The sequence below is a fragment of the Motacilla alba genome, chromosome 2 (assembly GCF_015832195.1).
Source record: "Motacilla alba alba isolate MOTALB_02 chromosome 2, Motacilla_alba_V1.0_pri, whole genome shotgun sequence".
NCBI classification, from domain to species: Eukaryota; Metazoa; Chordata; class Aves; order Passeriformes; family Motacillidae; genus Motacilla; species Motacilla alba.
Window position 1 is genome coordinate 147,886,133 of NC_052017.1, and position 14,045 is coordinate 147,900,177.

General features: G+C 39.0%; 1 protein-coding gene across 1 annotated transcript in view; it reads left to right on the forward strand.

Moving 5' to 3' along the window:
- DENND3 (DENN domain containing 3) overlaps positions 1-14,045 on the forward strand; it is a 31,723-nt gene that overhangs the window by 12,691 nt on the left and 4,987 nt on the right. Inside the window, exons 5-19 of the mRNA XM_038128387.1 lie at positions 236-347; positions 1,499-1,618; positions 2,508-2,726; positions 3,026-3,147; positions 3,604-3,759; positions 5,563-5,659; positions 6,949-7,052; positions 7,332-7,513; positions 8,088-8,609; positions 9,471-9,733; positions 10,208-10,378; positions 10,787-10,916; positions 11,405-11,512; positions 12,333-12,472; positions 13,660-13,820. Of these exons, the coding sequence (XP_037984315.1) occupies positions 236-347; positions 1,499-1,618; positions 2,508-2,726; positions 3,026-3,147; positions 3,604-3,759; positions 5,563-5,659; positions 6,949-7,052; positions 7,332-7,513; positions 8,088-8,609; positions 9,471-9,733; positions 10,208-10,378; positions 10,787-10,916; positions 11,405-11,512; positions 12,333-12,472; positions 13,660-13,820 (2,607 nt within the window). The remainder of the gene's footprint in view (positions 1-235; positions 348-1,498; positions 1,619-2,507; positions 2,727-3,025; positions 3,148-3,603; positions 3,760-5,562; positions 5,660-6,948; positions 7,053-7,331; positions 7,514-8,087; positions 8,610-9,470; positions 9,734-10,207; positions 10,379-10,786; positions 10,917-11,404; positions 11,513-12,332; positions 12,473-13,659; positions 13,821-14,045) is intronic.

The window sequence follows — 14,045 nt, forward strand, 5'->3', positions numbered from 1 at the left end:
TGATGGATATAATGCAGCAGTATTTTATGCATGGGAGTACAAAAAGACTCTGCTTCTGACACAGAAGCATCATTAACATTTAATGAAGCTGCTCAAGTATCTAATAAATTAGAAATTAATTAGCTGAAATAATAGCTTCATTACTCCTAATAATTTTTTCTAGATTATCAGCAGAAAGAGTTTCTTGTGTTTGCATGTTACTATTGATAAGTAATTTCCTATCATTTAATTACAGCTTACTGGTGCAGCTACGACCTTTGAGGGGTTTAGATGTCGAGGAGTACATAAAAGAATTTGCAGCAAAGCTGTTTTTAATCCCCAGCCCCCCACCAGGATCACTCCACTTGGTAATTATTCCTCCTGAATTTCACAATGATTTTAACATTATGTTTTCTAAGATACTGAGATGCTGTTTTCAATAAACTGGGTGACATTCCTGAGTGTCAGGTCAGAGATTACTTGGGGATGTGAAACTGATGTCAATACCTGTGCTTTAAAAATCAGGCTATGCATTATTAGTAGAGAAAATAACAGTGTGACCAGGCTTCAGCTGGAGTGCTGGCATACCAGTCATGTTCTCTAGTTTTCAGTACTCCTCTGGAAAGGCTTTGGCTCATGCCAACTATTTGTGGTGTGTGATGATGCCTTTGCAGGTCTGGGGGCAGCAGAACAGTGTGCAGTGGATGAAATGTTGAGCTGCTGCCTGGATAAGACCAAGCTGAGAGGGGAAACTCACATCAACATTTGTATTCAGTGCTGTGTATTTGTTCCTTTCTGACCCTTCCCAAGTTCAGCCAGATGTCAGCTGGGTCAGTGATTTCAGCACACACTCTGTTATCTACTGCAGTGGCTTCTAGGGAAGCAGAACTTCAGCCAAGGGCTTCTCCTTAGCTGCTTTCCTTGACCCTGGGATGAGGGGTTAGGAGGGGAGGAAAAATAGCATAGCTGGAAAATATCTGAGTGATTGGCTAAACCAGCTGTGAGTGCTGAAATGTGCAGCACGTGCAGGACCTGACCCCCAGAGATTTGAGCTGAAGTATCTGAAACACTGAGAGACCTCATTCCTTTTGGCTTGTTTTATTTTCTTAGCATGACAATCTATGCTCATTTGTTTTGTTAATATTTCTTCTGTTTCCTGTATGAATTTTATCAGTAGTTTTGATTTTCTAGCTATATCTACAAATATAAATTCAATTATTTTGTTATGCTTATAATAAAGCAAGTTTAATTCTGTTGAAAGATGTTTTTTAAAAAAAATTTACTGACTAATCACTCTATGAGAATGAGAGGAGACGAGTTCATATTAATCTTTCAAAATACTTATTATGTCTTTTAATATTTCCCTCTCTTTTTATTTGACTTTTCTGCAGTATGCAAATACCTGTCTTCTTGCTCTTGATTAGAGTTAGTATTTTGTAGTTGGAACTAAAATCCTGAATTAAATGTGCTGTGGGAACCTTTTCATTAAGGAGTAAACAGAAACCATCTGTTATTACAGGTATTTCACATGAAACCGCTTCAAATAATAATTCCTTCACGAGAGGATCCGGACAGTCCAATTATTGATTTGGATCTCCATCTTCCATTGCTGTGTTTCAAGCCAGAGCAGGTGCTGCAGGTAAAACTAACTCATACTTTAAAATGTTTTAGAGATTGACAGTATTGGTAATTTGTAGCTTAGGGAAAAAATCAAGATGTTTATTTACTCAAAAAACTTTATAAACCCGGGAATTCAGAACAGGCTTAGTTCTAAATATTAGAGCTATGGCAAAATAAACTATACTTCTTCTTAAGATATTTTGTTATTAATAGACCTGATTAGATTTAGGGATATTACATTTCTGTGCCTGTGGTCTAGAATATAGGTGCTAAATTTCTTAAGAATATATTTTAAAATATAACCACCCAAGCCAATTGACAGATTTTATTTTGAATTTTCACTACATGCATTTCTACAACATTTATAATAATTTTTTTCATTAAGAAAAGGGGCCTGTGGGAAGGATTGATGACAACTGGCACTCTCATACAAATAAGGTGTAAATAGTGTGGAAATGCAAAATACAAAAAGCTATTTGCAAAATATTTTTTCAGTGCTTCACAGAATCTTACAATAATGTAAGCTGGAGTGTCCTAGTGTCCTTTGTAGGTTTCCTGATCCAATTCCCTGCTCAAAGGCCACCTGTGAAGTTAAGTTAGGTTGCTTAAAGTCATCAGTATTATCTGAGCCACTTTCTCTGAGAAACCTCCTCAATCATGAGAGCTGGCAGTTCTGCCTTATTTTTTTTGTGTTTTGCCCAAACATGTATGTTATGAATAAAAGTATCTCAAATCCTAAATGGTGCTGCATCTTGAAATGGATATCATTTCATCTTTTAACTCTGTAAGGTAGCTACTAAAAATGAGAATTTTGAGGTTGACTCTCTCAAACAGATGAAATACTTGTATTTCTAGTGTGTTCAAGATACCCTTTTGCAAACATTTAACATTCTGGCTTTGTTTTCCAGATTATGGCCTGTATTTTGACTGAGCAGAGAACAGTTTTCTTCTCTTCTGACTGGGCTCTGTTGACACTCATTGCTGAATGCTTTATGCTGTACCTTCATCCCCTTCAGTGGCAGCATACTTTTGTGCCCATTCTGTCCAGGCAAATGCTGGATTTTGTGATGGCTCCAACATCTTTCCTCATGGGATGTCATATTGATCATTTTGATGAAGTGAGCACGGTATGTTTTACACCATTACCGCTCCTGATATTTACTTGCAGTACATTTTCCCCCTTCCATATTAGGACATATTAGATTACTAAGTGTTTATGTACTGGGATTAACATCTGCTGGGGTAATTGCATTTATTTTTCTTGAATGTAATTGTTTACTTATCTGTACAATTTTCTACTTGTGGAAAAAATTTCAGTCCTTTTCTGGTTTACCTCCTTGATGAAATTAATTGTCTGAGAAATATGTAAATAAGAAGTATTTTTACAATAAATGTACAGTCATTCTATTTTTTTTTTTGTTAAAAGGAAGGTGAAGATTTAATTCTAATTAATATAGATAATGGAGATATTTCACATTCAAAAATGGTTGAAGAGGAACTTGAGATTCCAGATGTTCCAGCACAAGCAGCAGAAACTTTCATAAAAAGGTGACAAGATCTTGAAGATGTGTCTTGGTGCATAAACCATGCTTGACTGTCCAAGTTTTTCATTTTGTATCATTTATTATTATAATATTATTTCATTCATATAAACCCCACTGTATTTTAAAAAAAGGTGAATTGAAAATTTCAATTAATTAGTATAGAAGTGGCTTTAAGCAGTCATAATCACCAAATTATTTTGCAACAACTGGAATGCTTGTTTCTTTGTTGTTATTGATGCAGATTATACTCTGAACTTTACAAAGAAGACTGAGTGCACTGTGATTTAATTGAGTGGGGCTCCCTGGAATCTTGTTAGCTTGTCAGCACTTGTAAATCAATTTTGCACTTCTCTAGCTTGTAAGATGCATGGGCCTAAATTACTTTCTTTTTTTTTTTTTTTAAGGTATGAAAAAATTGTTGGTGTTAGGATGTAAGTTAATAGTTTTCTTCTGTGTGTAGAGTGGAGGGTCTGCAGCTGCACTTTGATCTGGAGCTCTGCCATCTCCGAGCCAGCACAGACCTTGGTGAGCTCCAAACCCGTAGGAGGGCTTGGCAGCAGAAACTGAACATGGATGTGCAGCAAACCATGCTGCAGTTAATTGTTAATATCTTCAGGTAAGTGGGTGTAGTAGTTTCTGTAATAAGAGAATGTGGTACTGGTTAAGGCACTTCAAGCATCAGTGAAAGTATTCTCATTTTGTCTTACTGTATAGATATTTTGTAGAGCTTAGGTTTTGGTAGGGAATATGAGAAGGAGATCCTGTAGCCTGATGGATTATGAGTCATTGATGTTTTGATGTATATATATGCATTACTAGAATATTTTAGATAAAACTCTTCTGATTCTGAGTTTGTCTTTTGAAGGAAGATTTCAGGAAGAGAGGTGTAGTCCTTGGAAAAGCTTAGGGCCCAGCAGGGATATCAGTCAAGTTTTGGTCCCTCTTGTTAGAGGCACATGAATTCAAACCAGGACAGGGTAGAAGAGCTGAAAGCAGCAGCAAGAGTTCAGAACACCTCGGGGTGTTTGGACTGAGAATGGATGAGATGCCTGAAGAGTGCAACACCTGAGAGTGAAGGAAGGAGAGGAGCTGTTGAAGCTCAAGGGCAAAGTATTGGCACAAGAAGGGACAATTGGCCAGGAGCTGGACTCAGTGATCCTTGTAGGTCCCTTTCCTACTCAGGGTAGTCCATAATTCTATGGCAAGAAACGTGGGGTACTTGTTGTGTTTGGGACTGGCATTTTAACAGTGATGTGGCCTCTTGCTGGAGGTAGTTCCTCCCTTAGGATCAGCTACTGAATTGCTCATGGGAATTCTCCTTGACACTTTCAGTCAGAAGAAGCTGGGCTAATTTAGAGTCCAAATACCAGGTGTCTGTTATTGGATCAGCTTAAGGAGTGTTCCTGCAGGTGGCTGGACCCTCCAAGAAGGACAGTAGCTGCTGGGTGTGAGGAATAGAACAGCCTTTACAGATAGCTGATTATGGAAACTGAAATGCATTTATTTCCACGGTGGGATTTTGTGGATTTCAGTGTTTGGCAACAATAATTCCAGACAAAGATGAGGAGAAATGCATTTTTCCTCATAACAGCTTGAACTCTTTAATGCACTAAACATTTGGCTGCAAAAAATGAACAGATGCTTTGCCCTCTAAGAGATAATATGTATCACAAAGGAGTTGATTCTTTTTCTTTCTTTCTCCTTTCCTTCAAACTTTTCTTTGTTCTTTTTTTCAGCCTTGTTTCTTCTATCTCCTAATTCTACCAGCATCCAGGAGTGAAGGAAAGTAACTTTCTGATGCAGTTGTTCTGTCTTCACCAAAGCATTGTAGTGATTTTGTGTGTGTGTGGAGATTCCATTTTTAAAGCAGACAGTGCTAAATTACACAGAATTACATGGAACTATGTACTTTTCCTGACCCCATATGATTGGATAAACTGTTAACAAGATGTAGTAAGAACCCTGTTTTTCATGTGCCTGTTACAGATGCAATGTGGTGGGGCAGTGTGAGGTCAGGTCACATCTTTCAAATTGCCCATGATAGGTGCACTTGTCTTTTGTGCTCCACTGGGCTGAGTGTGATTCAGGAACTGTGTATGTAAATGGAATTCCAGGATTGGAGCCTAAATCATGATTTACACAGATGGTTTACTAAGTCTAACAGAGTGTATGTGAGTTTGGCAGCAGATAGACTACCTTACTTGTAAGAATTTGAATTCTTTTTTCTATGATTCAGTAACATTTGCTCATTAAAACTGAGTTTGCCTTCTAATACTGCAGCACTCTTCTATTTTGTCTTCTGATGCTGCAGCATATTTCTAGTAGTACCACTGGGCTGCTGCTATTGCAGAAGTATGACTTGCTTACAAATCTGCAAGCAGATTTATCTTTTTTTTTTTTTTTTTTTTTTTGTCTCCAGGGAGGTAAAAGACCATCTAAATTATGAACACAGAGTGTTTAACAGTGAAGAATTTCTGAAAACAAGGGCAATCGGAGACCAGCCATTCTACAAAAAGGTAAATTCAGTGCTGTAATTATCTGCTATTAATAAATCTCTATTTTAGGATTAATGCCAGTATCTGGAAATTTAAAGGTAACAAATTGATGAATCCTACATGAGAAACAGTGATTGTTGGATAAAGCTTCCAATGGAACGTTGTTGCAATGTGCAAACTTTCTTGAAAACAAACTAAAAGGAAACTCTTAATATATCCTCTGGAGAGAAATTGATTGGAAATCTTTTGACCAGGATTTCAGATTAATAGAAATAATTAAAATATTTTCAGCAGCAATTTCTAATGCTATAAATGAAATGGTAGCAATTTTATGAATTTAAGTTTAATATTAGCTAAAAACTCAGATGTACATATTTAAGAAGAGCTTTGAGCAGCTGACTCACTTAAATACCAAATAGCAAAGTGGCAAGTTTGCTTTCAAGTGAATCTTAGAAAATAACAAACTATGGAGTAGTTACTAGTGGTGTCTGGAATTATATGAAGAAAACTCAAAAAAATCCACCAGAAAGGACTAAGATTTGGAATCTCCTGGACATACAATTGCTAGCAAACTGTGCCACCTACTGGAGGAATACTGGAAATTGGGAATCCTAATGCTTTTGGAGATCCTGTTTTACATTGTGCATTGCAAATGGATTAGTAAGAGGCGTTTGAACATTTGTATAATAGATATGTTGTATTGCCTCAAATCCCAGATTTCATCCTGTTAAACTGTGCACTGATGAGAGGTGGTGGCTTTCCCTCTTTATAAATCACACCTGGCATTTTTTGTTGTGTCCTCTATCCTAAAAATAGCAATTTGACCTTTTTAGAAAGTTATTTCTGGATGACACCACAATAATTACCTGAGTAGGAAACAATTTTGGGGATTACCAGAAGTAAAGATCATTCACTTGTCTTTTCAGTATGATGGCATAATGTTAATTTAGAGTGCCTCCAAATTCTTATTCCAAACCATAGACAGTATTATCAGCACTTGGTTTAAGTAGAAAAGATAATACTAAACTTGTAGCTCTGTTTTGCTCAGTATTTCTCATTTTTGTCTGGTTTCACCTCTTGGAAGGCAGTTTGAGATTACTGTTTGCCACTAAGCAAGTATCATCAAAGTCCAGAAGGTGAATGGAAACTTAATTAGTTTTCTCTTGAAGCTTTCAATCTTTTTATTTTTGTGATTGCTAAATTGGAATGTCTCAGTTTTGCATGGGTAAGGGAAGTAAAAATGAGCAACACATGCTAATAAAAATGTAAATTTAGAAATGATTTACAGTTAACTCTTTTGTGTCTCACAGGTTTTAGAGACCTACATGTTTCACTCTTTCCTTAAAGCTCGTCTGAACAGAAAGATGGATGCTTTTGCTCGGCTTGACTTGAGTACCCAGTCTGAAGAGGACAGGTAGAGATTTCTCATTCTTATTCTGGTTTTGAATCTTCTGTTGGTATCAGTAATAAAAGTCCTTTTGACTCTCTTGGTATGAGATCAGGTCATCTATAAATAAGATTATGATTAATTACTAACTCATTTAGTTATGATTATTGTAAAAGGGTTACATGAGCAGATGTTGAAATTGTAGATTTAATACTATTATACAAAAAAAGAAAAAAAAACAGGCAGTAATTTAGTGTCTATGTGTGAGTTCTGAAACTAGTGATGTGTTGTTTTTATTTCCCTCAGGTTGGATTTGATGTTTCCCACCCCCAGAAGGCTGACGATCGAGAAAATGGCTTCCAAGCGCACGAGCGCCGCGCGCAAGGCCAGCCGGCGCATGGTGATCAGCATGCCCAACCTGCAGGACATCCAGCTGCCAGAGGGCCCCACCAGAAACTCGTCACTTCGAAAAGTGGAAAGAGGTGTTGGTAAGGCAAGACTGGGATGGACAAAGACTCCTCTGTTGTCTTTTGGGGTGACATCACTGAGTAATTGTCACAGAAACGCTGTCAGCTGCTGGGAAGAAATGATGGGCTGAGTCACTGAGCTGGGGCCTGTCTGTGCCTCCCCTGGCTTGTGAGGTCAGTCTGTAGTCTGCTGGAAGTTTTGCTGGATCACAAAAGAATGATTGATCCCAGTGGGATTGGTATTGGAGAATTGATTTGAGTCCTCACCCACCTTATGTCCAGTTCTCTAATTTAATTTAATTTAAACACAGGCTTAGGTTTATCACTGTTTAGAAAGAACTCCATGAGGGTTTTTTTCCCTTTTTTTTAACTTTTCCAGAATTGATGTTATCTGATTAGGGAATATTCTCATAATAGGGGCGATAGATACAGAAATGTATTTGTGTCCCTAGTACATCTGTAATCCTTGTTTCTTGTAATTGCTTGTTGCTGTGGTGGGGATTCTGTTTGCTGTTTGTAGTACTGCTGGTTGTGAGGATATTTACACTTCTGCTCCTTTCTCTGATCAATGTACTCTCTTGGTGTTTGTTTCTAGCTATGAGAACACCCTCCAAATCCATCACCACGTTCAAAATCCCCGAAATTCACTTTCCTCTGATGTTCCAGTGTGTTCACTCCTACTACACAGACTTCTTCAACCACCTCAGCAAAGCTATCAGTACCTTACCCCCCGAGAACTCCGCGTTGCTGGCAAGGTACTTCTACCTCCGGGGCCTTGTTAGCTTGATGCAAGGGAAACTACTAAATGCACTTTCTGACTTTCAGAACCTAGAAAAAACAGACTTAAGAATTTTCCCTACTGATCTTGTAAGAAAAATAGTGGAGAACCTGCCTCGCTCGGAGCGCTTGCAGGCAGACCGCAAACCTGAGCTCAAGAGGCTGATAAGTCGAGTGATGGAAAAACAAAGGGAAGTTCTGAAAATAGATGACCATGTAAAAAATTTCGAATTGCCAAAAACACACATGCAGCTGGATGATTTTGTGAAGAGAATTCAGGAGTCTGGGATTGTCAGGGATATAGACACTATCCACCGGTTATTCGATGCCCTGACAGTAGGTGAGTATGAAGTTGTTGGGGTTTTTTTAATTATTATTTAGCATTTTAATTATTATTTAGCATTGTCACATGAAAAAGAGTCTGAATAAATCTCCCTTAGTGTTGGTTGGTCTGTCAGTGCCCTGGGAGAGCTGAGACCCTTGTGCCTGACCATGTCAATGTTCCATTGTGGAAACCCTTCACTGAGCAGCTGCTGCAGGGAGGAGGGTTCCACTGACTTGTGCAGGGTCCCCTGGCAAACAGAGACCCCTCCTGGGTGTCCTTTACCCACTGCCAGCACCCTTGCAGGACTCACATTAACAGCTTAAAGAAGGACACACTCTATTAATAAAATTATCAGAGGTTAAAGTTTGAGAATTGCTGGTTGCAATATTTGACTGCAAAAATACGTTTAAAGCAATAAAAATAATTCAAAGCCTTATATGGACAAGCTCTAATCCCCAGTAAGAGCCAGCTTGAAATAATGATTCAGTGTGCCTAGAGTATGATTGTTACCCAGTAGGTGATCCTATGGGGGACAAGACAGGTTCAGCCTGTTGACTGATACCAGAATTTGTACGGAGTCTTCTCTAACTTCTCCCCATTCTCAACTCACTTTTATACTATTCCTTTGTGTTTAGGTGGAGCTGGAGTGACTTCAGTCACACATTTTACTCAGTGAGGGATGGTTGTGCCTTGGTGGGGGATATCTCAGGATACTACCTGAGATAATCTTGGGATGGGGACATGTGCCTAGAATGTCTCTACTTATATGCACAATAAAGAGGCACAATTTGACAGTTGCTGTCTTTCTAAACCCATCTTCTGTACAAATCTTTGTAATAGTTTCTCACACTAAAGGGGTTTTAAATTTTTTTTTAGGACAGCAGAAACAAATTGATCCTGAAACATTCAGAGATTTCTACAACTACTGGAAAGAAACTGAAGCAGAAGCTCAAGAGGTGAATCTGCCACCAGCAGTAATTGAGCATCTAGATAAAAATGAATGTGTGTACAAGTTATCCTGCTCAGTTAAAACCAACTATGGTGTAGGGAAAATAGCTCTGACCCAGAAGCGCTTGTTCCTGCTGACTGAGGGAGGCCGTCCTGGCTACGTCCCAATTGCTGCTTTCAGGGATATAGAGGTGAGCATCAACTTCCTCTCCTCTGGCATGCCTGAGGATATAAGTTGTGTCCCATTCTGCAGAGTGAGCTGGCTCTCGACATAAAGTTTCAGTAAGGAGAGTAGGAAACAGTGCTGAAGTCACTGTGTGAGTGATTAGGCAAAATTCTGGGGGTTTGGACCCAAAATTTCATGACTGAAAACCAAGAGGTTATACCCTCAGAGAAATGGATATGGAGTAGATAAGTTTAATAACATGAGCATTAAATGTGCTCATGTGACTGAGATATCAGTGGGTCAGTTTATATCCACTGTGGAGCCAAGGCTGTATGATGATGTTTAAACTTATTTTCATAAATCCAGCTCTGTTTAATTGGGTGTATGGACAACTGAAATAATTAGCTGTAATTAGACAAAGCTGCCCTGTGGGCTGAGTGCTGAATCATCTGTTATTTGGGTACATTCTCTTTGTTTTCTCTTTCCTGTAACTTTCCAGGATGTTAAGAGCACAACTGTAGCTTTCCTTCTTTTGAGGATACCTACTCTGAGAATTAAAACATTATCTAAAAAAGAAGTCTTTGAAGCCAACCTTAAAACTGAGTGTGATCTCTGGTACCTGATAGTGAAAGAAATGTGGGCTGGAAAGAAAATGGCAGATGATCACAAGGTATAAATATGGGAATTTGTAACCGAATAATATGAACAATATGCTTTCTTGTCTCTCTTCTAAATAATTCATGCACTAATCTTAGAATTACATGGTGCTTCTCTCCCATGAAGAAAAATCCAGCTTGGAAATGGGTATCCATCCTATGTCTGCTGTATCTTTTCACGTGGTTTTGTGTCAGATCTGAAGTATTCCTGTAATAACACTGGCTTCTGAATCCCTGCTCCAAGACCTGGCTTGGAACATGGGATGTGAGAGTGGGGTCTGCCAGCAAGTGGCAGGAATTGTGCTGCAGGGCAGCAGCTGCCTGTTGCTTGTGCTAAGCATGGCACGTGTTGTGATTTTGAGCATGGTGTCTTGTAAGAATAATGAGCAACAGATAAACTACAGTAAGACTTCTGTCTTTAGGATCCTCAGTATATCCAGCAAGCACTGACAAATGTTCTCCTGATGGATGCTGTGGTTGGTGCCCTGCAGTCCTCCAAAAGCATCTATGCAGCCTCTAAACTGTCTTATTTTGACAGGATGAAAAATGAAGGTCAGTCACAGTAATGCTGCAAAGCCTGTTGGTGTTGCATCATCTCTTTCTGCTCTTTCAGTGTGTATTCTGTTTTTCAGACTGGTTATGTGTAGAAATACAAAAAGACATTAGCCTGATTGCACTTTCACAAATGCAGTTTATTTAATAGTAAGTTGAAAATTTAGAGTTTGGGTTTTTTTCCTTTTTATTCCCCCCCACTTTTTTTTTCTTTTCATTTGGTTTGGCTTTGGTTTTTGCTTCTGTCTCCATGCTTTTGCTTCTGTCTCCATCTTGGATGCTGTATTTTTGGTTTTTTAGACTCCTTGGGTGTTGGATGTCTCTGCTACCAGAATTCATACAAATGGTGTTTGGGCTCTCAGCTAAAGCTAGAGGGAAAGAAAAGTGAGAAATGTGAATGAATGGTGTAGAATTGCTATCTCGTAAGAATTGGAGTTCTGTTTCAGGCTTAAATGTGCACTTCATTACCTTCTAAAAATCTATTTCAGTGCCTATGATGGTCCCCAAAACAACCTCAGAGACACTAAAACACAAGATCAACCCCTCAGCTGGTGAGACATTTCCACAGGCAATAGATGTCTTGCTTTATACTCCAGGTAAGATGATGAGTTGCTCTCTTTAGGTTAGCCCAGCTTTAATTAGCCTATAAAGCACATTATCTTATAACACCTGCTATTATGCCTGCCTGATGTGTTCACATTCTGACATGGATTGGTTGTGTGTTGAATACTAAACCAGAAAAATAATTTAAAAAGAACAGTAATGTTGCATATTAAGATACTCCAAGGCATAGTTTTCACTGTCTTAATTTGCTTTTCTCTGCACATGTGCCTTATCACAGACTTAATTCTGTGTTAATGGGCTGATTTCTCATTAAGATTTCTGGCTCACTTACTGAGCCAGGTGGATGGATGGATGGATGATGCTTCCCCATTGATCAATATTCATTGTTAGGTTTTTATTTTTCAGTAGAGTCCTGGAGGGGAGTTAGTTTGAACCACAGTGCAAGGAACGTTTGGGAGGGTGTTGGATTCAGTGGTGCTTTTCTTTCTTTCTTCTTAGTATGAGAGGCTTTGGTGGAGTAGACAAGAGTAAGTGAATTTATTAGTTGTATTTATAGGGCTTAAAAGCCTTACTGCAATCTCAGTGAGCTCAGCTCTTAGTCATCAATGAAAGAGATTATCTCTGCTCTGAGTATCTTTGGAGTGTAAGATTAAATCATTGGGTGAAGTCAGCAAATAGATGAAAACAAGCACAAATACATTGTGAGAAGTGTGTCAGTCAATAACTGATGATGTAAACTCTAGAAGATGCATTTTATTACGAACCTGCTCTGCCTAATAATGGCTTTCCCACAGGTCTCCAAAAATATTATGTTTTCTTTGACTTCTCTCCTCTTCTCTGCTTTATTTCTAGGGCATCTTGACCCTTCAGAAAGACTGGACAATGCTCATCCAAAACTCTGGTGTGCTTTAAATGAGGGGAAGGTTGTGGTCTTTGATGCCTCCACCTGGTCTATCCAGCAACACTGCTTCAAAATGGGCCGCTCTAAACTGGTAAGACTGGCACAGGATCACAATTCCTGCTTCAGCTGGGTGTGCTTTTGTTGCTGTAGCCTGTCTGACCCCAAATCACACCATTCCTTAAAAGCTGTTGAGTTGTTTGGGCTTCAGTTAACCTGGAAAAGTGGAGATTTTTGATAAAAGCAGAAAGGAGGCTAAATGAATGAATAGTAAAACAAGTCAGTGTGGTGAGAAGTGATGGATTGGATTTGGGAGGGGTCTGATGGGTTCCTGGGGCAGGAAAGTGGGGTTGAAATAGTTGAGGAGAAAGAATAAGAGACAATTAACCCAAAGAGAAGGGGAATCCTAGGAACAGATAAAAATTCACCTATACTTAAGAACTGGAGATTGGGAAGAGGTGTAAGGAAACCAGGTAGATGCTATTGAAAGAGAGACAGAGCTCGAAAAGAAAGTGTCTCAACCAGCAGGTGAAAGGGAGTGGCTTGTCAAAGACCACCTGAAAGAGTAACTCTCTCTGTGAAAAGGGAATCTGAACCAGGCAGGCAACCTGGGTGAAAAACACACAGTAGAGAGAACACACAGGACAAGGGATTGGACATGTCACTTGTGTGAAAGATAAGAGATTGCTGTGGATGAGTGTGGGAGGGAGTCAAAAAGGGAGGGGTAAAGCTCATGGTGAAGAGCTGGGTGGAGGAAAGAGGGAATTCCAGAAGAGTCAGATACCTAAAAGAAGACAAAAAAAGTTGCAAGTGATGGCTGGAGGGAGGCAAATGAAGAATGTGTGATGGAGGGGCAGGACATGCCAGAGGCAGTAGAAGAGACAGTATTTTATTAAAGACTACTCTTAGCTGAACAAAGAAGTGTGGCTGTATTGGACAGTTTGATTAGCTTCCAATCCAGAGGAAAGGAGCGCACAAACCTCTCTAGTTCCCCTGATGCCCTCTGTAACTTCTACTTTGTTTGGGCCAGGAAGCACACCTTTAGTCAGTCCCTAAGATAAATTATTAATTCTATTTAGTGAAGGATAAACTTTGCAAAGAGATCTGTCCTCTCACTATTTATAGAGCAGAGCAAAGGATAGAACACTGGAGAGCCAAGTTTTCATCTCCTACAGTGATCACCAGCAAACTGCAGCATCTGAATACAGCCTTTTTTCCATGTTACATTAAAGACTGATTTCTCTCCTAGGCTTTATTTAACCCTGAGCTTTTTCTCCCCAGACTTGCATGGTCATGGTGGAACAGAGTCAAGTGTGGATTGGTTCTCAGGACTCCATTATTTACATCATCAACACCCACAGTATGTCTTGTAATAAGCAACTGAATGATCATCGCTCTGATGTTACAGACATCATTGTGGAGAAGAAGAATGGAACACCCAGGTAGATCTGATTTTCCTGGGTGTTGAAAGAATTTATTGTTTTAAATGGGAGGGTTTATCCTGCTAATAAAGTCTTCATTTAGCTCGTTTTTGTAGCTCCCATATTGTGTATGTCAACTAAGAATTTCCTTTTTAAATAAAGACTACTGTGTAGTTTGGAACAAAGAGGATAAAGGAATGTTCTTTTGGATGAGTGTGAGAACAGCCAGGAACTGGCAGCATCCAG